The 25,060-nt window shown below is 40.0% G+C and overlaps 1 protein-coding gene across 2 annotated transcripts in view; it reads right to left on the bottom strand.

The window, feature by feature from the left end:
- Nucleotides 1-25,060, bottom strand: part of SPPL3 (signal peptide peptidase like 3) — a 141,018-nt gene that overhangs the window by 18,005 nt on the left and 97,953 nt on the right. For both annotated transcript variants that reach the window (XM_024198018.2, XM_024198017.1), the window contains 4 exons: nt 19,909-19,997; nt 15,635-15,754; nt 10,960-11,038; nt 8,781-8,893 (listed from right to left, as the gene is read on the bottom strand). In XM_024198018.2, coding sequence (XP_024053786.1) covers nt 8,781-8,893; nt 10,960-11,038; nt 15,635-15,754; nt 19,909-19,997 — 401 coding nt within the window. The remainder of the gene's footprint in view (nt 1-8,780; nt 8,894-10,959; nt 11,039-15,634; nt 15,755-19,908; nt 19,998-25,060) is intronic.

Raw genomic sequence — 25,060 nt, 5'->3', positions numbered from 1 at the left:
GGGGCCCTGACCGCTCCCGAGACTCTCTGCCCCTTATCCAACCCCTCAGCCTCAGCCCTGGCCCAGCACCCTTAACACACTGCTCAGAGCAGCGTGTCAGAGCTTTACCACATTGTATGCGAACCCGCGTTATATCGGGTCATGTTATATCGAGGTAGAGGTGTATTTATACCTGCTCCTGTATTTTTCACTTCATGCATCTGATGAAGTGGGTTCTAGCCCACGAAAGCTTATGCCCAAATAAGTTGGTTAGTCTCTAAGGTGCCACAAGGACTCCCCATAGTTTAAGCTTTGTTACAACACTGCAATCTTTCAGTCACTGTGTAGCAGGGTTAATCAAACTGCTGTGGTTTGAAGGCTGGTAAGCAGAAACCACAGAGTATTACATAAATTGGCAAATGCAATTTTCCCTCTACCTTCCCATGAAGAAACAATTGGTGGTCACTGAAAGAAACAACATACTGAGCTTGAAGTTCTGACTTAGTGTGGTAAATCTTATGTTTCTGGGTACGTTAGCAGAAGTTTCCAAATACAGTTTTAAGTATATTCTGGAGAGAATGTGAGTTAACCTGAAGCAGAATACCTTTAAGTTACCTTCTACTCAATTCCCTCAGCATAGCTAAGTTCCAAAATAGTCCCTCATGCCTCTGAAGCTGCTCAAATTCTCCTCACGAATGAGAAAAGACATGACTGTCTATAACCCATTGTGTTCACATTATCCACCTCCAATTGAGCATGGGAAGGCTATTTCCATACGTAAGAGAGGATGTACTTGGGTGCTTGCCATGTTATACTGATTAAATCCTCAGTCTATTTTGCCATTCAAGCAAAAACAGAACCAAAACATTCCAAACACTCCACACTGAGAAATAAGCATTTTAAAACCCCACAAACATATGCCATGTGTCAAAACAATCACCCTGGGAAAAACAACTTTGCTTTCTATTATGTAAAATACCCCTGAACTTTGGGAACAGCTCAGCCAACTGCCCCAGGGAAAAGATGCCAGGATTTATACAGTGGTGGTGTGTGCTAGCAGGAACTGCCATGACCTAGACTTTGTAGGTGTTGTGAACTGGCTATGGACGAGAAAAAAGGCTCTATGGCAAATAAAAAGGGAGATATTGTCTGAGTTCAGAAAAACACAAGACAAGTTGGGTGTTTTCTCCCCTTCTTTCTGTCAGGCCGAGACCAATGGCCTGCCAGACTGATGCAAGCACACTTGCACCATCTGTTTCGCTTTCTTCTGACAGAGAAACAAAAGATCAACTGTGAGTGGGAGGGCAAAACCAAAGTACACAGAAAGAAAGCCATTGGCAAACAGTGGTTTAAAGAATAGTAAATGCTCCTTTTGCATGCATTACTGAGCACTATAACTGTCACCTTTTCTCCTCAAATCAGATTAATTTATTAGAATCCAGTACTCAATTACAGAGAAACAGGAGACATGCAAGGAAATGTGACTACGGTTTACCTATAATGGTAAAGCTGGAGAGCTTGTTTTCCTGACAAAGGCCTCTACAGGCCCTAGGGTTGCCAGGTGTCGTTTTCGACCAGAACACCAGATCAAAAAGGGAGCCTGATGGCTCCAGTCAGCACTGCTGACCGGGCTGTTAAAAGTTCAGCTGGCAGCACACCAGGGCTGGCAGACTCCCTACCCAGCTCCGTGCGGCTCCCAGGAAGCGGCTGGCATGTCTGTTCCTAGGTGGAGGGGATACCAAGGGAGTGCCACAGCTCCCATTGGCCGGAAACCGTGGCCAATCGGAGCTATGGAAGTGGAGGAGGCACGCGGAGCCCCCCGACCGCACCTCTGCCTAGTAGCCAGACATGACGGCCGCTTCCCGGGAGCCACCTGAGGTAAGCATTGCACAAAGCCCGCATCCCTCATCCCCTCCCTCGCCCCTACCCAGCCCTGAGCCCCCTCCTGCACCCTTATCCCATCATCCCTGGTCCCAGTCCAGTGTCCACACCCCCAGCTAGAGCCCTCACTCCCTCCTGCACCCCAATCCCCTGCCCTATCCCAAAGCCTCCTACCACACCCCTCATCCCCGGTCCCACCCCAGAGCCTGCATCCCAAGCCAAAGCCCTCACCTCCTCCCGCACCCCAATCCTCTGCCGCAGCCCAGTGAAAATAAGCGAGTGAGCAAGGGAGGGAGGGAGGGAGGATGGAATGAGTGGGGGCAGAGGCTCAGAGAAGGGGTGGGGCAAGGGAGTTCAGTTTTCTGCTATTAGAAAGTTGGCGAGCCTAACAGGCCCTTCCCTGCTCAATATTACTCATGAATATTTAATTTATTTGGATTTATACATCCTAAAAAGGCACCTGTACATACGTTCTAAGCACTCTTGACATAACTTAATTCTGATATAATTACACTGGTCAATTTCCCCATGTAGACAAGTCTTGTGGGGCTTTATAAGTCAAAACCAACACCTTGAACTCTACCCAGAAATGTATAGGTAGCCACTGCAGATCACAGGGTAATGTTATACACTCAAGGTGAGCTACTCTGCTTAATCAGTAGAACCCAACACACTTTGCCAGCTTCAGTTTCCAGGTGATTTTAAGGTATAGCCCAAAGTAAAGTAGGTTTCTGTATCTAATCTTCAGATGACAAAAGGTATAGATGAGACATGACGTCCATATTCAAAGGAATCATTATAACCTCATAGCCACCTATGTGATAAAAAGCTATTGCTTCTCTCTGATCTTTTAGTGGCAGTTGGGAGACTAACCTAGTTTGCAAACCTGAACAAAAGCCTCAATTTATGGAGCAGATATTATTCTCACCACCTCCTCCCAGTGACTTCCTCCAAACAGAACCATCACCTCAGTCTTTTCTGGACTGAGCCTCAATTAGCTAGCTCTCATCTAGACCCATCTATGTCAGCAACCAGACCGACAAAGATCAAGGAGATATGAGGCAACTAGATACTGTGAGAGTTGTCATCACAACCTTTTTAACAAACTTAACCAAAAATTGAAGATGGGACAGGGCAATTGTCAGTCAGTCAGACTGTCAGGATCAAGCTATGGTTTCTTGAGCAGCTGCTGCACACTCTTCTTTAACTGAACTAGACAATCTGTACTCCTCTAAAGATGTGTTGACTATCTCCAACAATAGTTCAATACCTTCCCCACTGGCTTTTACCAGCCAGGAAGGACAGGTGGCCCAAACACAAATTGTTGCATAAAGTACTCTCAATAGCTCAGGTACCTTAGAATGGTACCTTCCCGACATAACTGGGAAGACAGTTTTGTCCCTCCTCAAGAATTTGCCTCATTACCACTGAAATTAAGTGATTTTATATGTAAGTAAGAAAATTCCTCTCAACAGGAATTCCTCTTGAATCAGCAGCCCAGCAGAAAAAGCTAGGCTTACCCAAGGCTTGTACTTCCTGAAATTCCTCCATTGGTCCCATGAAATCCCCAATTTGTTTCAGAAGAGCTCCAAACCCATGAATGTTGTTGTCATTGAGCACTATCATCTTCAGCCACTCCAGTACTACTATGGAGAGGAACTCCAAGAACTCACAGAGCAAACTCACAGTGCAATTGGTGACCAGCACAATAGGACCAGTCCTCATCTTCACTCTATCCCAGGGATCTCGAACTCAAATCATCACGAGGGCCACATGAGGACTAGTACATTGGCCCAAGGGCCGCCTCACTGAAACCTTTTCATACGATACAGAAGTATAGTCAAAAATGAAAAAAATGAAGAGTAATATAGTATGCTAATAAAAGTCAATGTATTAACTTTTTTAAAACTGTAATTTGAAAAGTCAGTGCTAATTTTGACAGTCATTTCATTTTTGGCCACTTAGCTGGCAGCGTTTTGCATCGACCAGAGCATCAATATTAGGTTTGATATCCTGAGACGAAACCAATTTCAGTGTTGCTTGCAAATGTTCATCAGTGAGCCTTGACCTTAACACAGATTTGTTAATCTTCATGGAAGAGAAAAAAAACTGTTCATATACATACACATACATACACACTTCCAAACATTGCCATTACCCTTGCGGAAGCAGAGAACAACATGGGAAATCTTTCTTGTGGGAAAAAAAACCTGGTAGAATTCTGGAATTCCAACATCTGTATACTTCTGCTTCAAAATGGTATCACACTGAAGCTCCACTAACTATCTGCATTTCCTCTGCAACATTGGCAATTTCCACAGCAAATGGTGTGGAAAAAAGTTGAGAATGTGGTTCAAGTGCCTTGAAATCTTTAAAACGCACATCAAACTGTTTGTGTACGTTAGAAATGATATCTGCATATTCTTTCAAGGATTTGGATTCATCTTTTCCTAAGGAATTCAGAGTCAAGAAATGGACCAAACTGCCAGCAGTCAGCTGTTTCCCCCACAAAGTAAGCTTGACTTTGAATGACTTAACACTCTCATACATCTGTGTTATCACCTGTTTTCTACCCTGAAGCTTTAAGTTCAGTGCATTCAGGTGATTGGTAACATCTGTTAGAAAAGCAAGGTTGCAGATAAAAGTGGAATCAGCAAGCTGTGGAACCTCCTTGTTTTTCATCTTCATGAAGGAATCAATCTCCTCTCTAAGTACAAAAAAATGCTTCAAAACATTTCCACGACTCAGCCATCTAACTTCAGTGTGATACACAAGTTCTCCATATTTGCTGTCCATACACTGACTTCAGTGGAGCCAGGATTTCACTGTAAATAATTAGGGACAAATCTGGCAAACTCCTGTTGAGACAGATCCTTTGAGGAGCTGAGCATGCCCAACTGGAATTTAGGATGTCCAGCTGGTACTTGGTATATTGCAGGATATTGCACAAGTGAAGTTTTTCTGAGTAAAAATCCTGAATCTCAGGATTTGATATATGGTCAGTATTTAAAAAAAACAAACACAAAACCCATAATAAAACAACAACTGGAAGACCTTTATAGCCTTTGTTCCCCTGAGATTGAGGGTTCCTCATCAAATAAAGTTAGTGCACTTATATCTTCTACATCTTGATGGAACATATCCATCAACACCTTATCAGCACACATTGCCACTTTAATGTCTTGTTTTGTAATTTCATAATGTCTTATATTTTGTATGTAGTTCCCAACCAGCTTTAAGGTATCTGCAGAAATGTATTCTAATACTGCTACTATGTAAACAGATACTTGGTGGTCAATTATGTAACCAAGAACTTCTTTTAACAAAGGATGGATTTTTTCTACTGGGAGAGATAATGGATTTCTTCATTTCCTCTTTTCAATAGCAGACTGGGCATCAGCTATTGCCCACATATCAATAGGATGGGGAAAACTTTTTTGAACACAATCCTCTATATCCAGAAAGCTTCTCGGCCGGGCTTGGCATAGCATATTCAACAACTACAGAATTAACTCCTCAACATATTGTAAAGCATCTTCAGATGAAGAAAGTTTAGGATGGACTTGCACCTGAACCTTTTTGAGGGCCAGCACCAGCAGCCCCCGCCACTTGGGCGCGTTCTCCTCGCTGAAGAACTCGTACAGCGGCGGCGGCGCTTGCATCCGGCCACTGGCGGGCTCCTCACAGGGCCCAGCCCGGGGCAGGCAGGATCAATGGTCGGCCTGGCGCGGCGGTCACGGACAGCTGGAGGGCAGTGGCAGCACCCGCCAGCAGCAGAACTCAGCGCCAGGGGGTGGCGGCGGCGGCATCCAGCACCCACCTGGTCTCTCTTCAGTGCCTGCCCCACGCAGGGCCCCGAGGCTGGAGTGGTGTCCCTAGTCTCTGTTTGTCAGAGGGTGGAGATGGATGGCAGGAGAGAGATCACTTGATCATTACCTGTTAGGTTCACTCCCTCTGGGGCACCTGGCATTGACCACTGTTAGTAGACCGGATACTGGGCTGGATGGACCTTTGGTCTGACCCAGTATGGCCATTCTTATGTTCTGATAGGATTTCTATTTAAGTATGTACAATAGAGTACCTGAATTTGAACGTATCTTATTTAAGATGCTGAAGTTAAGCCAATACATAAACTTAAGTTCAATTAATAAAGACCTTAGTATGTTTGCAGATAATTCACAAACAGGAAGAAGGCTATAATGACTGAATAGTTCACCCAACTCTGCTGTCAAACAAGCGCCTTCTCCTGTTATAATGAGAGCATAAATGTCCCTCCCTCTGCCCCGGCTCCGCCCCCACTCCACCCCTTCCATGAGGCCCCGTCCCTGCCAGGCCTCTTCCCATCCCTTCCCCGCACCCATTCCAACCCCTTCCCCAAAGTCCCCGACCCAACTCCGCCCCAATTCCAACCCCTTCCCCAAATACCTGTCCTGGCTCCACCTCTTCTCCGCCTCCTCCCCTGAGTGCGCTGTATCCCCGCTCCTCCCTCCTGGAAAGTCCTAAGCGGCGGGAAGTGCTGGGAGGTAGGCGGAGGAGCAGGGACATAGCTTGCTAGGGGGAGAAGAAGGGGGTGGGGTGAGGGGAGCTTGGCTGCTGGTGGGTGCAGAGCACCCACTAATTTTTCCCCATGGGTGCTCCAACCCCGGAGCACCCACAGAGTCTGCACCTATGGCGGGCCGCAGGATATAGCTCCGCGGGCCGCATGTGGCCCATGGGCCGCATGTTTGAGACCCCTACTCTATCCTAAAACTTACATATAAGATTAAGACACTAACTAATCCAGTGCTGAGGTGGGACATCAACAATTCATGCTGGATGCTAACAACGCCATGGCAACCCTTCTTTGGTTTATGCTGTGTTGAGTATTTAGCCAGAAAAAGCCCTACATTGTCTCCCCAATACATGCAAAGCTGGAGGTCTCTTTAACACTACCTTAGTAGTGTGTTTATTAACAGCATCTAACACAATGGGGCCCTGGCCACAACTACCTCCCCTCAACCAGTACCAACTTGTTCTAGAGTGAATGCAGAAGAGAGTAACTAGTCTAGTTCACTAAAGAAACAGAGCCCTTTCTGCTTCCATCAACTTGCACATGCAAGCCAAAACAAGTGGCTGGGCAGCAGCAGATTGTTCCACAAGCCTGTCTTCATAAGTATAAATTGACAGAATGTGAATCAGGCCATCTAAAAGTGACAAGACCTTGTAATACAACTACAAGAGAGATTACAGCAGTTAGAAAATGGATAAAATAGGCTATTCAATGTCTGTCCCCTTCCTTATCATCAGATCTTCTTCTACCAGTACCAATTTCAGATAGCTCCGTTCTTCCGATTACTTCTTAGATGACCAAGTACAGTCTCGCAACTTTTGTCTTGAAGTATGAAACAAGTTATAGCAAAGTGATTTCACTGAACAAACCTGAATACAACTTAAATTGCCTCACACTTCTCATTAAACATTTGTGTGGGTGAGGTTTTACCTTTTGCCAGCAGTAGGGCACTTGAGGAAGGAAGGTTTTACTTAAGTGTTTTGACCTACAAGTACCATAGTCTACATACATCAGTTCAAAAATAATCAACATGAATGGTAGGAATCAGCTAGAAATCAGAACTGATTTTGAGAGATGTTAGAAGGCCAAGCACTCTTCAGCTGCTTCCTGATCAAGAAACCACTCCACTAGATGAGATTAGGGAATGTAATCACAGAGGCAGAAACGAGATTTTAATCTTTTGTCTGAGGAGGTATTTAATATCTCTCTGCCAGATAAACTGTTATAAGCAAATCTCCTTACTGTTTTACAATGTATACTTACAGAAATTAAATCTTTCTTTTGAAACAAAAATTCACAAGCTATGATTTAAGGACCACTGGTGGTCCAGGAAGCACTCTGATTTGCAGAAAACTATCTGGACACATGGTGCTGACTTTCCTCTTTGTTTTCAGCTGCTAAATTGCATTTAATGTATCTTTAGATATTTATAATCACTTTCCTAGCATTATTTTTCCATGTAACCAGTTGCTGAAGTTGCCACTGGGATGTTATTCTATCATGGATGTAAAAAGGGAGGTGCTCCAGATAATCACAAATGGGTGGGGAGAAGTCTATTGAGATGTGATCTATGCCATGAAAAAGTTTGAGAATTCATTTTAAAACTATGTGAAAAACAAAATCAGGTCTACTAGCCTTAGACTGTCTGACCCTTTACTCGAGACACGTCTCCAGGAGCAGGAAATGTTCATGTATTAAACAGTTAAACAAAATTAAAACACTATCCCAAAAATCTGTACAATTTACTCAAAATCAGAGGCACTGAAAAAAGAGATACTCAGAGAATGAAGGAGGAAAGAATTGTGTGGAGTGATCACTTGTATATTAAAGCAGAAATCTCACTTTCTTAACTATTAACACTGAGGCTACAACTTTGCCACTCCTGGCCAGACCAGTACAAACACCATTTACTGGTGGAAGGCAGGAAAGAATCAATACAGTCCCTTTTCTTCACACATAGTAGAATCCTTCCATTACTGCTAGACACTAATTGTCTTCACTAGCTCACATTGATTTAAAGTGGTTTGTGTTGCTGCCCGCTGGGATAGTTTTCCCTTAAAGGTATCCAGAAGTATAAAGGAGTTCTTGGTTAGAGGTGTTAATTATAAAAAATCCTGTTTTGCAAACAGACAAAACCCCACCACATTATTGCAATGTGAGTTAAGTGAACAACTCCAGCAATGCGAGTTAAGTGAACAACTGTACAGACTCTCCATTAGCTTGCCACATATTTTACAAAGGTTTGCCAAGTGCAGTCTAACATTTTACTTGTATTCCTCAGGAAGGCATCAATGCTAGCAAATTTCACCAGGGTCCTGGCTTTGGCAGTAAATATATAAACTGGGACTTGTCCCACATTTCACATACTTACCATCCATGAGGAGCCAGTGGCCAGTTAGGACCCAGATAAGGACAAGCATAACAGACAGGGAGAATGAGAGCAGCTCAGCAGCAGTGAAACGTCCACAACAGCCAAAGGAAATCCTGGAAACAACACACCATGTTAGATCAAAGATTTAATGATTTCCATTTAAAGAACAGAAAAACCTCTGGCTCTGTTTGGACGAGGCTCATTAGTAGTAATATTAATGAAAGATGCCAGAGAGAAGTTCTCTTTGCCACAAAATAGGTACCAAAGGCAGCAACAATAAAGGCTTTCTCCAAATTTAAATAACTTGCCTAAATCATGAAGTGGAGGGATGAAAGGGTTAGTCTATGTCCGTGTACACGGATTTAAATCCAAGCAGTTTAAATCACTGATTTTAATCATTATTTAAATCAGCAAGCAGGACACCTTGATTTAAATCAATTTTAATCCTGTTTTACATTTGGATATAGCTATTTTCCTAAAGAAAGATTTATTCTCATTGATTAGTAAAGATTAAAACATGTTTATTTGCAACTAAATATAACCTTTACACTAAATTTGGTGCTTCATTTTGCTAAACAGGTAGATACACTATATCCACACATTTATTTAAGCAATTATATAGTTTAATTTACATTTATTCAGATTCTTAATTTTTACATATTTTATGTTAGAAATTGGTAACAATGCATTTCATATTTACTAGATTTACTTTTTACTTGTGATTTGTATCTACTTGAATAGAAATTAGAATTCACTTAAAAATACATACAAAACCAATTTTAAAATGCTTTTTTATTAAATGAAGATATCTCCAATGTGTTGGATGCATTAAAAAGTTTAGCATTTAAAGCTAATTACTAATCAAATGAAGTTTCTGTAGTTAGTAAGTAGAAATTATTATTTCTGGTCATCATGTATTTCAAGATTTTAGAATTAGCACATCTCATACGCTCACAGCTAATTTTATTAATAAATTGGAAGAGGAAAACAAGCTCTCTGATTTTTCAGTTCCCAATTGGTTTCTTAACTTTGAATTAACTAGTAATTGAACTGATTAAAGTGAAATGAAGAAAATATTCCCTCCTCACACGCAGAACAGTAGATAAATAGATTTATTTTAATCTCTCTATTTATCAAGTATCAAAAGTAGGTTTAGCACTTCAACAAATGCTTGCTTCAGGTGCTTGACCAGGTCAGAGGCCTGACTTTCTTTAAAACTTCAGAAGCAAACATGTACTATTTACCTTAAAAAAAAAACAAATTTACTATACTAAATTAAAATCTTTTAAAAATTAGGCCTTAACACAGGTTGTCATAATTTCAAATTTATTTTTAGAGAGGTTTATTCTAAAAATAAACCTGTATTTAATTTAAATAAACTGATTTAAATCACAAAAAATCAGCAATTTTTATCCATCCTGGTCTATGTCCATTTAATTCTTGGCTCTTCTGCTGAAACTTATCAGGGTTGACTAACAACTGGGGAGGGATAGCTCAGTGGTTTGAGCATTGGCCTGCTAAACCCAGGGTTGTGAGTTCAATCCTTGAGGGGGCCACTTAGGGATCTGGGGCAAAATCAGTACTTGGTCCTGCTAGTGAAGGCAGGGGGCTGGACTCGATGACCTTTCAAGGTCCCTTCCAGTTCTAGGAGATAGGATATCTCCATCAATTCAATTCAAAACTGGTACTGAATATGATGGTTTTGCAATATGGACTCCTGTCCGCAAGACCAGCAACTCATTTTTAAAAGGGCATTAAACAGCTGTCATTCATGTTAAGGTTTCTATTGCATGGTCACTATAGTCTTTGAAACCTCTAGAGTTAATGACCATAATGCAACTGTGCTAGCTTAATATAAAAGTCCAACCTCAGTTCCTAAACACAATGAAATCTCACCCAAAGCAAGCCAAAACTTTTGAAAAACACTGAAGAACACTAATCCCCTGCAATAGTATCATATTTCCCATGCTGGCAAGTGTGCATGACAGGCAGAAATTGTGCTTCCTAGCTTCAAAGTGGGAACATGGTTTTGGCAAAGAGAACCAGAACTATACAAACAATCTGCACTAGAGCCCTGGAGTTAGTGCTAGTAGCAGAGACTCCCAGTTAAAAAAAAGTCTCATTAAGAGAAATAAATGCAGCATACAAAAGAAAAGCAAAAGATTTATCAAGTCCTTACTTGTTTTGAGGAGAACAAGGTCGTGTTAAATACTGGCACATCGGGAGCAGAAGGAAAGCAAAGGCTATTGTTGCAAGGACTAGAAAAAGAGAAAATGTAACATTAGTACATTCAGATCCATTTTCTACTGTGTGCAAACAGCTCCCAGTTTGAGAAAGCTTTGTGACAATATCTTAGTATATACTACAGCATTTAAAGGAAAAACCGTTTAAGGCTAAGATTTCTTTTGCAGGACTTTTATAAATGAAATGTGCAAATAAGTTCACACTTCAATTTACTATCAACTAAGATTATACAATTAAAAAACGTCACAGAGGAAACGTGGGTGGGTCAGCTTTTGTGGCCTGCATCATGCGGGAGGTCAGACTAGATGATCATAATGGTCCCTTCTGACCTTAAAGTCTATGAGTCTAAAACACACAGATTGCCATTTTTCTTAATAGTCTTCAAGTCACTTGGGGCCACATTCAGAGAAGCAAAATACTGTGTCCAATTATTCCAACAGTCAGCCATAACGGAAAAAGATACATTACAATCTGGTTATGAAACACTCCCAAAATGCTGCATCAACACGGACTATTCTAAAGCCCCAATCCTCCTATCACTAAAACACATGAATAGTCTCATTGACAGTACTCCCATGGGTAAACAAGCTCATGCACAAGTGCAAACGGTTAGGGCCTAAATAGCGAATAAACTCTGCTATAGGGTTATCTTCAGACCATCTAAACCTGTCTCACTCAACCTACTGTCCTCATTCAATCATGTTTTAAGGGTAGATTTCAGGGTAGCATAAAATCTTCCCATCTGCAGTGAGTCTAAGTCTAGCAATAAAAACCATAGTCAACTATACCAACAGACCTAAATTCTGATTTCAGCATTAACTTGTTCTGAAAATCTGAGTTGCTCTAGCTACCTCAGGACTATTTCAAGGTTGTTTGCTTTTTTCTGGACTTAAATAATAAGGTTACTTTTTCTTTTCCACATGTTATTCAGAACTCTTTATCCATTACTAAAAATGAGAAAAAAATATCGAAGTACAACTTAAAACAAGAATTAGGAATGGAAGTTGAGAATTCAAAAATGTATATCAAATGTTATAGTAATCTGTAATAGTATAGTAATCCACATTTTTAGTAATTCGCTGTATAGTAATCCACATTTTTTACCTGTTTCCAACAATGAAGCAAGTTTATTATAAAAACCTATACCAAAGTGCTCACAGATCCCTAATATCATTTTACAAATTTTCACAAACTTCTACATTTTCTATGGAGTATATTTATCTTATCAGCACAGCTGCAAAAGTTTAACAGCTATTGATATATGTCTATATTTATAATACATTCATTTTTCTTCCAACTGAACACTGTCTTTTAGCACCACAGAATCTAATTCAGGATCAAATACCTCACAAATCAAAACGTGATTCTAAAGTTACAGCACCAGACAAAATTACATCAAGTGATGTTTTAAAGAGAGAGGGAATAGGATGTGTAAAGAATGACATGTCAGCAGCACTTATGCAGTTTTTAGAACTGCTGTGGTAAAAGAGGATTGCAACAGCAATGGAAGAATCCCTCCATTTTACCCCATCACTTTTAGGTGTAGCAGACAAACTACATGTTCTTTTATTCTCTCCTTTAAGCACCTTTTAGGAGACAATTTTCTTCTTCCAATTAAGATGCATAATGGAATAAAAGATTCTCTTTAGTGCATAGCTTAAATCAATACAGCAATGTTTGGAAAAAGTCAATTGACAAAAGGGAGTCCTGTTGTAACTTCCTACACGTAAAGTTTCACTCATATCAAATTTTGCAACTACCACCACATAATTCAATATAATGTTAAAGTTGTAAAATTACTTAGGGAGGAAAAAGTCTTTAATCCTACCAAAAAGAAAAAGTGCTTGTTCATAGCAATGGGCTGACAGAAAACTAAATGTGTTTCAGGGGAAAGGAAGATCTAAATTTCTCCACCCTAATAAGGATCTCCATGCTGATGTGTAGTTTTAATAGCAAATTCTGCAACATAAGGGACAGTATCCTCCATAAGGCAAGACCAATGAATAGAACAATAACCCCATCACAAAAATAAATGGCTTCAGGGAAATAATTGTCCCAATACCATTTACCCCATTAGATTCATCCAACAAGAACAAAACAGAAGAATCCACCACCACCCTCAATCTACATCCCCAAACATAATATAGCCTATATATACATTACATTGCAAATAAAGTGACAAATATCAGGAAAAAAATTCTAAAGATGAAAAGGGATTAACATGCTGCAATAAAATAACATCAAGGAAGGGAACAGTAGCCTATATAAAGTAGAGCTGACAAGAACCAACAATTAAGGGAAAGTTACCATATAAAGTGCCATATAAAGTTACCCAATACTGTAAAAAAAAAATAATAATAATTTAACTGATGAGGTCGCAGAAGGGTTTTTAAAATCCCCTCTTCACAGAATCAGCTTGAGGGTAGAGGACGACAATTTTTGCTGTCTGTAGCATATTCATGGCTCTGCCAAACGGGAGCAGTAGGAAGCACCTTCTTACTGATATCCTGATCAGCAAACAGCGTTCTGAAGAACTGCAGAAGTAGGGCCAAAAGGCCACTATTAATTTTTTCTGAAGTCAAAGTGTTGACATTTACTAGTATGCAAAAGATCTAAGCTAAAGCAATTTCTGAATTCTTAGAAGACGTAGCCTGCAAAGTTGAGAGGCTTGTTGGCCTGCAATTCATTGATTTTAAAATATATTTGTAATGCCCTAATCAATAAAAATTGGCAAAGGGAAATGTGGAGAATTAGGACTAAGTTAATATTTTGTTATTTATGCATTACACTTAAAGGTAACTATCCCTACACCAAGAAGTTTACAGTCATGGTTAGATAAAATTTGCCAGGACACAGAAAGCAGGAACAGCCAAAAGGGTGAAAATGTGAAGGGGTGGCACTGCCATATGGTTACTTATTTGCTTTTTATTTTATTTACAATGGTTACCAAGTTAAATTTTTATACACATTCATTCAAAATGTACAAAAATCAAAGTCATAGAAATGTAGCGTTGGAAGGGACCTTGAGAGGTCTTCTAGTTCAGCCTCCAGTGCTGAGGCAGGACCAAATATATCTAAACAATGACAGGTGTTTGTCTAACCTGTTCTTAAAAACCTCCAATGATGGAGATTCCACAACCTTCCTTGGAAGCCTATTTCAGAGTTTAACTATCCTTGTAGTTGGAAAGTTATTCCTAATATCTAACCTAAATCTCCTTGCTGCAGGTTAAGCCCATTACTTCTTGTCCTACCTTCAGTGGACTTGGAGAACAATTGATCACTGTCCTTTTTATAACAGCTCTTAACATATAACCACCCCCATCCACTAGCCAGCAACCTTGCCAAACAAGGAAATTAGGCTAGTCTGGCATGATTTGTTCTTGACAAATCCATGCTGGCTGGCTATTCCTTATAACCCTCCAAGTGCTTACAAACTGTAATAATTTGTTCCAGTATCTTTCCAGGTATCCAAGTTAAGCTAAATTGTCTATAGTTCGCTGGGTCCTCTTTGTTCCCCTTTTTAAAGATAGGTATTATGTTTGCGGTTCTCCAGTCCTCTGGGACCTCACCCATTCTCCGTGAGTTCTCAAAGACAATCCCTAATAAGGCTGCTTCAGCTAGTTCCATAACCACCTTAGGGTGAATTTCATCAGGTCCTGACAACTTGAAATACATCTAACTTAACTAAATACTCTCTTTAACCTGTTATTTACCTATTTTGGCTTGCATTCCCCTTCCCTCTGTGTTGTTAATATTGTGTTAAGTATCTGGTCACAATTTACGTTTTAAAGTCAAGAATGAAACAAAATAGAAACCCCTCAGCCTTCTTGATATCGTCCATTATCAACTCTCAGTATCGTCTGTTATCAACTCTCCCTCCCCACTAAGTAGAGGGCCTACAGTTTCTTTCAACTTTCTTTTGCTCCTAATGTATCTATTGAACCTCTTTTTATTGTCTTTTATGTCCCTTGCTTGATGCAACTCATTTTGTGCCTTAGCCTTTCTGATTTTGTCCCAACATGTTTGTGCTTTTCTTTTGACTTCATCCATAGCAACATGTCCATGTTTTCAGTTTTTGATTTTCAGGTCATTAAAAAGCTCCCTGTGGAGCCAAACTAGCTTCTTACTATTTTTCCTATTTTTCCTTTGCATCAGGATTGTTTGCTGCTGTGCCTTCAATATTAAACAAGGATAAACAACAAAAACAATAGGGAAAAGACCAAAAGAACGCTCTGAAATTAAAAGCATTGAGGAAAAAGAAAAACAGAGTTAAACTGGGGAAGAAAAATAAAAATATAAAAGTCTGGATTCTGAAGTTATCCATAGTTATGGGCATTAATTTATAATTTACATGTACATTTTATTTCTAAAAGTTCCTTCCACATCTCCCCAAAAATTGGCCAATTCATCATTCAAATGATTTATCAGACTCTTTAAAATAGTGTAAGTATAGAAATACAACCCTTGAGAGTTGTCAGGTCATAACATATTTTTCATATACTTGGATCACATGATCCATAAATGCATTTCAATTCGTAGTGACAAGACTCAGAATGCTTAACATTTCCTGTTTGAGACTGATGAACATGAATAGAAGAGAATGTAGTCACCTGCTGTGCATATCGTAAAGACTACTTGAACTGAATCAAAGAAGAAGAACATGACTAGGAGAGAAACAGATGCTCCAATCGGAAGGAACAGTGCCTGGGTGGAATCAATGGTCTGGATACCTGCAGGAGAAAGAATATAACAGGTTTAATTTATGGGATTTCTCAGCACACATACTAAAATAGAATATCCTATTTAGATCCTTTCCTAGTCTGTTTTTGTAGTCCATCTCCCAGACATATCCAAGGACTCTATAGAGAATTTGGTCATTATACTGCTCACTCAAAAATACTGATTCTGAGATATCCATTTACTTTCAAGGAAATACATCAGGGCCCGGCTACAGTACTGAATGCAAAGATGCTTCTTCAACTAAGACTTACCACTCTTTCACAGGGACTAGGTAAAGAACAGCAGCAGACTTATCCTGCTCTGTGGAGCCCAGGGAGAGGGATGGGTGGGGAATGGTGGCAGTCTGTGCTCAGGATGTTGTTTGTGACTATCAAGAAATGACAGAAGGTTTAGCATTCACTGTGGTAATGTGATTCCCAATCCCATCTCATATTTACCATACTGTTTACCTTAATCTAGACAAAATCAGTGTTGTCTAAGATTTAAAGGAATGGTGTTATATCAGTGGCTCTCAAACTTTTTTACTGGTGACCCCTTTCACATACCAAACCTCTGAGTGCGACCCCCCCTTATAAATTAAAAATACTTTTTTATATATTGAACACCATTATAAATGCTGGAGGCAAAGTGGGATTTGGGGTGGAGGTTAACAGCTTGCGACCCCCCATGTAATAACCTCGCCACCCCCTGAGAGGTCCCAACCCCCAGTTTGAGAACCCCTAAGATACTGCATCTGGATGAAATGTGGGCTTCCCCCACGAAGTAAAGGGGAACAAGTGAGGGCTTGAGGCGCAGATCTTGAACCCCAGCATCTTTGGCATAATCCAGTACCCAGGCATGGGTGCTGGGGGTGGCGCACGGATGACCAGTAAAACGGCATCCCAAAGTCCTTAAAATCCTAAAAACTACTACTGCTAACACAAAAACTACTAAAAAAATAAAGTAACTATATACAGAAATAAAACAGTCTTTTTCTGCATTTTAGAGAAGCGCATCACAAGAGATGAGAGAACGGAAGAGGCTTCAACTCGGACTACGTGATGGTGAGAAGGAACTGAGGGTGCAATCGGTTTGCCCTGCCCTTTATTGCCTCGGACAAAACCATGAGGTGGAGCAAGGGCACATGCGTGGACCAATGGACACTACTATTTTAAAAATCTCTGGCTCTGAACACATGCATATAACCCTCAGTGGAATACAATACAGAACGTCACTCAAAGAAGAACTATCTGGGTAAAGAAACAACATTCTTGATGAAAAACTGGTCTTCAATGCAATATTGACAAAACAGAATGTAATGGGTGCACACCCAGTCTAACATCATAGCTGTGTCCCCAAAATGATTACAAATATTGCTATGTGCAGAATCAGGTAGAATTACAGGATTTTAAAGGTGAGGTTTTAAGGCTGATGTACTGTACATCATAGAGCATAAGAATGATTATTTTAATTTTGGAAGTTATGTTTGAATAGATTGCTCACTCAGATATATTGGTATCACTAGTCAAGATTTCCATGCTTCAAAACACATTAATCTCACATGAAAATTTAAACCAACAACTTAGTTTTCAGTCACCAACATTTCAGTATCCTTACCAAAAAAAGCATCAGAAGGTAAGACCTATCAATAATAGCCACAGAAGCAATGTCATCCACATTACATAACTTTTTACTGTAAACCCTAAGGATCTGTAATTTCAAAACAGCTGGCATAGTCAAACAGAAAAATTAAAGAATCCAGTTGCTTTGAATCTAGAAGTTACCTTGGATGATATAAAGCGGTAGCAGCATTATACTATAAATAGACATTGTAGTGATGTGAGGAGTTGGGACCTATGAATTCCCGAGTTCTAATTGTGGCTCTAATAATTGCCTTGTTCAAGGCAAGAGAGAATATAATTTGTGTGCATTTCAATTTCCCATATTACAATGGTTACATACCATAACCCACCTAAAAGGGTTGTTATAGGAATTAATATTTATAAAGTGCCCTGAAGATGGAAAGCATTTGTACAAGCACTAAGCATTTGTAATGTGTAGAAAGATGTTGTTGATTTTGTGAAGGCCAAAACTATAACAGGGTTCAAAAAAAGAACTAGATAAGTTCATGGAGGATAGGTCCATCAGTGGTTATTAGCCAGGATGGGCAGGGATGGTGTCCCTATCCTCTGTAAGCCAGAAGCTGGGAATGGGCAACAGGGGATGGATCACTTGATGATTACCTGTTGTTCATTCCCTCTGGGGCACCTGGCATTGGCCACTACCAGAAGACAGGATACTGGGCTAGATGGACCTTTGGTCTGACCCAGTATGGCCATTCTTATGTTATGACATAGAAGTTGCAAGGCATCTGAAACAGCCTTCTCAGTGCTTGCTATCAACTCAGTGCTCCAATCAACTGTAATCTATTAGGAAAGGGGTCAGGCAGCTTCTGAGAGACAGTTTTTCTGTCCTCAAACGCCTAGATGTTAAGAGCTCTGCAGGGTACACTTCTTCCTTGGAGCTGTAATGGATTAGGATGAAATGTAGGCAAGGCCATATCATGATTCACATAAAATACAATATGTTTAAGGCCTAAACTTAGGCAAACAGCTGACCATTATTCTGGGAGAAAAACACATGGCTCCAAACAAGACAGACAAAGAAGCTCCCTATTCTTCTCTTGTGGCAGAATAAAGCACTATGAAGAAAAGTGTCTTTGATGCTCTCCTGATTATCAGTGGATTAAACTAATTTGGAATATGGCATTCTTATTTCAAAATAAGAGTATATATACATAATGAATTCATCAGGAATAGTTATTCCAGAATGACTCCCCATGTAGATAGGCTCTTTAAATATTTGTTCTACTTCTTTATCTGTTACTAGGAGTCATTATCAAGACTGAAAGTACATGTAGGCTCTTCAGGTATAGAAAGAAAACGGGCAACAAGAATGAGACTATATTAAAAAAACAGAACAAATGTCAGAGCATGCACAGCTAGTATCACGCAGTAAAACCCTTTGTCTCAGATGCTACATTGATGGGGAACATACAAGTACATGAATAAATGTGAAGTAAGTTCCTCCAAACTGAACTGCTTAACAGCAGACAAGGGTGCCACCCTGAAAGTAATAACATCTTTTAAAATCAGAGCTATATACACCACAGACCTTGACTAAATTGCTGTGTCAGAACAGTTAATTTACCAATCTCCCTTAAAATGTGAATATCTGGCCTATGTGGGGTATTGTAAATTATTTTTTGGAAGCCTACTGGCTCAAAATTTTACATTCTGTAAAGAGCTGAGAAGGGACTCAAAGTCAGCCTCTTTTGAGCTCTAGGGAGCAATAATAAAGCCAAGGAGTTCAGCGCATCTTGCTTGGGCCCATCCCATTTTAGCAGAGCAACTTACTTGTATCCTAAATATCACCCAAAGCCCATGTGAAGTTAGATTCTTATTCACTCACCCCCTTTTTGCTTTAAGAATGAACCCCATATTTTAAAGGGGACATGGTAGCATTGCACATTAACTTTCAACCTCTAACAATTTAAGTAAAGACACTCAGGTTGGAATACAGAATCAAGCAACATAGCGTTACTGCTTTGCCAAACAAGACCAGATTTTAAAATGTGGACTGGGATTCAAGAGATCTGGGCTGTAGTCTCAGTTCTGTCAGTCTTCCTGTGTGTCTTTGGACAAGTTATTTGACCTCTGTGTAAAACTGAATAATATTTCCCCATGTCTGAAGTAAATTTGAGGGTAAATTCATCAGTGCTTCTAACATACTCAGGTACTTTATAGTGATGAACACCACAGAAAAGCATGTAATTTAATTACAATCTATTTTTAATACTAACTGTTCAAAAGAACTAAGAAGAGAAATCTTCCACCTCTATCACAACTGTGAAGCATACAATAGCGTACATATGAATGTTTTGAATTCTTAGTGTCCATGGGCATATTTGGTAACAGCACTATGGGGCTCACAGTTCATAAGTCTGCATGTCAGATTGGCCTACACAGAATGTTTTCACTACATCATAAGAATTCAAGCAGCACAGGGCAAGAACATAAAACATGATAAACTCCTGAATGCAGCATACTAGCTTGGCCAATGGGAAGACAGGAAGGACTAACATGAGCAGTTGGAGAGTACTTACTGTTATTGGTGCTATTGCCATTGAAAGACCCAGGTGAGCTGCTGCTGTCTTTCTCTTTGTCTTGATTCTCAAAGTCCATGTTAAGAGACCTGCAAGAAACAAAGCAAACTCTTAATAGTCGAGTTTCAAACTCCCATTGAGGTTCATTGTTTGTTTTATAGTTATTTCACAGATAATCAATAGGATACGTAATACCAGGGTACAAATATATAGTAATGACAGAGTAGCTCGCACGGTTGGAATGGCATTATATGCAAAAGAAAGCATAGAGTCAAATATAGTAAAAATCTTAAATTAATCAAATACTACAACAATCTCTATTGATCGAAATGCCATGCTTGAATAATAAGAGTATAGCAGTAGGAATAGGCAACCGACCACCGGACCAAGAGGTGACGGTGATAGATAAATACTCAGGATGCAAAGGAAAAAAAACAAAAAACAAACAGAGAACCCAATAATAATGGGGGATTTTAAGTATCCCAATACTGACTGGGAACATGTCACCTCATGACAGGATGCAGAGATAAAATTTCTAGACACCATTAATGACTGCTTCTTGGAGCAGCTAGTCCTGGATCCCACAAGAGGAGAGGCAATTCTTGATTTAGCCCTAAGGGGTGGACAGGATTTGGTCCAAGAGGTGAATATAGCTGAACGACTCACTAATAGTGACCATAATGTAATAAATTTTAACATCCTTGTATGGGGGAAAATACCAAAGAAATCCTTAACTTCAAAAAGGGAACTACACAAAAAATGAGGTGGCTAGTCAAATTGAAGTTAAAAGGAACAGTCACAACAGTGAAATGCCTGCAAGCTGAATGGAAACTTTTTAAACACACCATAATAGAGGCTCAGACTATATGTATAACCCAATAAGTAAAAAAAGTAATAGGACTAAAAAATGCCATGACGGCTAAACAGAGTGAAAGAGGCAGTTAGAGACAAAAAGACATCCTTTAAAAATTGGAAGTCAAATCCTACTGAGGAAAGTAGAAAGGAGCATAAACTTTGGCAAGTCAAGTGTACAAGTATGATTAGGTAAGCCAAAAAATAACTTGTAAAACAACTAGCAAAAGACAAAAATTAACAGCAAAAATTGTTTTAAGCACATCAGAAGCAGGAAGCCTTCCAATCAATCAGTGGGGCCACTGGATGATTGAGGTGTTAAAGGAGCACTCATTAAGACAAAGTGGCTGTGGAGAAGCTAAATTAATTCTTTGCATCACTCTTCACTGCAGAGTACATGAGGGAGAATCCCACACCTGAGCCATTCTTTTTAGGTGACAAATCTGAGGAACTGTCCCAGACTGAGCTGTCAACAGAGGATGTTTTGGAACAAACTGATAAATTAAACAGTAATAAGTCATCAGGACCAGATGGTATTCACCCAAGAGTTCTGAAGGAACTCATATATGAAACTGCAGAACTACTAACTGTGATATATAACCTATCGGTTAAATCAGCACTGTACCAGATGACTGGAGCTAATGTAATGCCAATTTTTTAAAAAGGCTCCAGAGACAATCCTGACTATTACAGGCCAGTAAGCCTAACTTCAGAATCAGTCAAATTGGTTGAAACTGTAGTAAAGAATAGAATTATCAGGCACACAGATGAACAAGATATGCTGGGGAAGAGTCAACATAGCTTTTATAAAGGAAATCAGGCATCACCAGTCTATTAGAATTCTATGAGGGGTTCAACAAACATATGGACAAGGGTGATCAGTGGATACAATGTACCTGGACTTTCAGAAAGACCTTGACAAGGTCCCTCATCAAAGGCTCTTAAGCAAAGTAAGGAGTCATGGGATAAGCAACTGGATCTGTAACTCGTTGAAAGACAGGAAACACAGGAGAGGAATAAATGGTCAGTTTTCACAGTGGAGAGAGGTAAATAACAGGGTTCCCCAATGATCTGTACTGTACTGCGGCCTGTGCTGTTCAACATACTCATAAATCTGGTGGAAAAAGAGGTAAACAGTGAGGTGGCAAAGTTTGCAGAGAATACAAAATTACTCAAGACAGTTAAGTCCAAAGCTGACTGAAGAGCTACAAAGAGACCTCACAAAACTGGGTGACTGGACAACAAAATGGCAGATGAAATTTAATGTTGATAAATGCAAAGTAATGTACATTGGAAAACATAATCCCAACTATACATATAAAATGATGGGGTCTAAATTAGCTGTTACCACTCAAGAAAGAGCTCTTGCCGTCATTGTGGATAAACATCTGTCAATGTGCAGTAGCAGTCAAAAAATAAAAGCTAATAATGTTAGGAACCAGTTGGAAAGGGAAGGTGAGAAAATATAATAATGCCACTATAAAAACAAATAGGATGCCCACACCATGAATACAGTGTGCCGTTGTGGTCGCCCCACCTCTAAAAGATATATTAGAATTGGAAAAGGTAGAGAGAATGGAAGACAAAAATTATGAGGAATATGGAACAGCTTCCATATGAGGATAAATTAAAATAAGACTGGGACCATTCAGGTTGGAAAAGAGATGACTAAGAGGGGATATGATAGAGCAGTGGTTTTCAAACTTCAGGTCACGACTCAGTACTGGGTCACGGAATGCAAGGCACTGGGTCACCTCGCTCAGCACTGAGGGACCCTGGCGGCTGGCCGGCCAGTAAAAACTAGTAGTCCCTACCTGTTCTGACACCACGCTGCGCCCTGGAAGCAGGGAGCAGTAGGTCCGGCTCCTAGGCAGGGGGGCCACGGGGCTCCGCGCACTGACCCCACCCCACGCACTGGCTCCGCACTCTCATTGGCCGGGGGGAAGGTGGTGCCTATGGGCGCGCCTCCACCTAGGAACCGGACCTGCTGCTGGCCGCTTCCGGAGCGCAGCGCAGTCCACAGTGCCAGGACAGGCAGGAAGCCTGCCTCTGCACCCTAGCTGCGCCGCTGACCGGGAGCCACCGGAGGTAAGTCTGCACCCCAATCCCCTGCCCCAGCCCTGAGCCCCACCACAAACCCAGAGCCCCCTCCTGCACCCCAAACCCCTCATCCCCTGCTCCACTGGGTCAAGGGCATCAACAATTTTCTTCAACTGGATCACCAGAAAAAAGTTTGAAAACCACTGTGATAGAGGTCTATAAAATCATGAATGGTGTGGAGAAAGTAAGTGTTTTTTATCCTTTCACATAAAACAAGACCAAGGGGTTAGCAAATGAAATTAATAGGCAGAAAGTTTTAAACTAACATAAGGAAGTACTTCTTCACACAACACACAAATCAACCGGTGGAACTCATTGCCAGGGGATGTTGTGAAGGCCAGAAGTATAACTGGGTTCAAAAAAGTTCTAGATAAGTTGATGAAGGATAGGTGCATCAATGGCCATTAGCCAAGATGGTCGGGACACAACCCATATTCTAGGTGTCTCAACCTCTGACTGCCAGAGGTTGGGTCTGGAAAATCGGATGGATCATTCAAACTGCCCTGTTCTGTTCATTCCTTCTGACACATCTTGCACCAGCCAGTGGACCATTGGTCTCATTCAGTATGGCCATTCTTAAGTCCTTATTTTATTATATAGCTATAAACCCTGATGCAATCTTAACTATGATCGTGTTACTGCTCCATCATAACATACACATCATTTTAGTATTAGCTATGACTATGAGCCACATGCTAGACATACAAATGTACACATCACTCTCATTGACTATGGATGTGCCATCTTAACCTAAGACCGGTCTCCAGTCTATCCTCCTTTGATGAGAGAGCAATAACATCCTCCCTATCACAAAAAACTCAATGTTGGCCTTCTGACTGAGGCACAAGACTGAGTGGCCTGATGCCCCAGTTCTATTCCTGGCTCTGCTACAGACTCCCTGTATGACCTGGGAGAAAAAAATAATAATCACTTAATCTCTGGTGCCTCAATTTCATATACAAGATGGGATAATACTTATCTGCTTCAGAGTCTGAGAGGCTAAATGAATGAATATTAGGTATTATACTTCCATATATACAAAGACCTGTATGACTGAAATCCCATCTTCTTCCTGTATCATTAAGCATTCATGACATTAAAAATTTTATATCTATCAAATCCTTTAGCATCCAAAATTATTGGGCTCTCTGTCGATTATTTCTTAAACCTTGTATCTCTTTCAGTTAAGCTAATTATACTGTGCTGTTGAAACCATTTTGGAAATAGTTTTAAATGTCTATAGCCCCAAGTGAGTCACCAAAGCACACACTGTCTAACATGCAGCCAGCCAGTTAAGTTCCTGTCTGAACTGGCAAGGCATCCAAGGTTTAAAATTTCAGTTGTGATACCTATCAGACATTTATCTACTTTACACGGAAGTGTACAAAGTGATCGGAATATGAGGAAAGAGTTGAAGTTCTTTGGGATACCATAACACTATTTCCACACAGTTTTTGTTTATTTGTTTTCCTTTAATGGTAACCTTAACTTTTGAGTTTTACTTACATTTTTAGAACTATAATGCTTATCATACATTTCCTACCCCCACGATATTGTTATGCATTTCCAACTTTAATGTTAGTTTACAAATAATTTTCTTGGAAATATATTCGGTTTTGCTTGCTTACAAAAAGTTTCTACATAGCCTATAACTTAATTGGCTACATGATTTATTTAGATGTATATGTAACAAACATGAATGCAGGGAAATTTTTAAACAATTACCACAAATTAATACTATTCAGTTTCACTCACAGGACCTGATATGTCTTCATGGATCCAAGTCAGCTGTAACCCACATAAATATTTGTCATTGTTATGGTTGCTCTTTTTATACAAAAATGTAGTTACTCTGTTGCCTTAGCTGAGATCAACTTACATTTACCAATTTTTGGCCAAATTCCTTGAAAAAGTGGATCTTCAATTAAGGACCTATTGGGGTCAGCAATAAACCCTACAAGAAAATCCAATCTAGTTCCACATAGAAGTAACACTAATTAAATCTGCAATGACTTCCTCCTATTTTGATATACTGTGTTAATCACAATTTAGTTGCTGACTTATTTTATTCAAAAAGCCATTATTGTGAGAACCACAAAAAGCATTATGAGAGTTCTAGATTGGTTCTGCAGCAACACTATCCAACAAATACAAAAGCATTTACACAGAGCTTTATTTTTCCAACAGTATAAGCATTAAA

The sequence above is a fragment of the Terrapene carolina genome, unplaced genomic scaffold (assembly GCF_002925995.2).
Source record: "Terrapene carolina triunguis isolate 2854851 unplaced genomic scaffold, T_m_triunguis-2.0 Scaffold790, whole genome shotgun sequence".
NCBI lineage: Eukaryota > Metazoa > Chordata > Testudines > Emydidae > Terrapene > Terrapene triunguis.
Note: the sequence above shows the minus strand (reverse complement) of the source record. Positions and strands in the feature narration are given on the sequence as shown.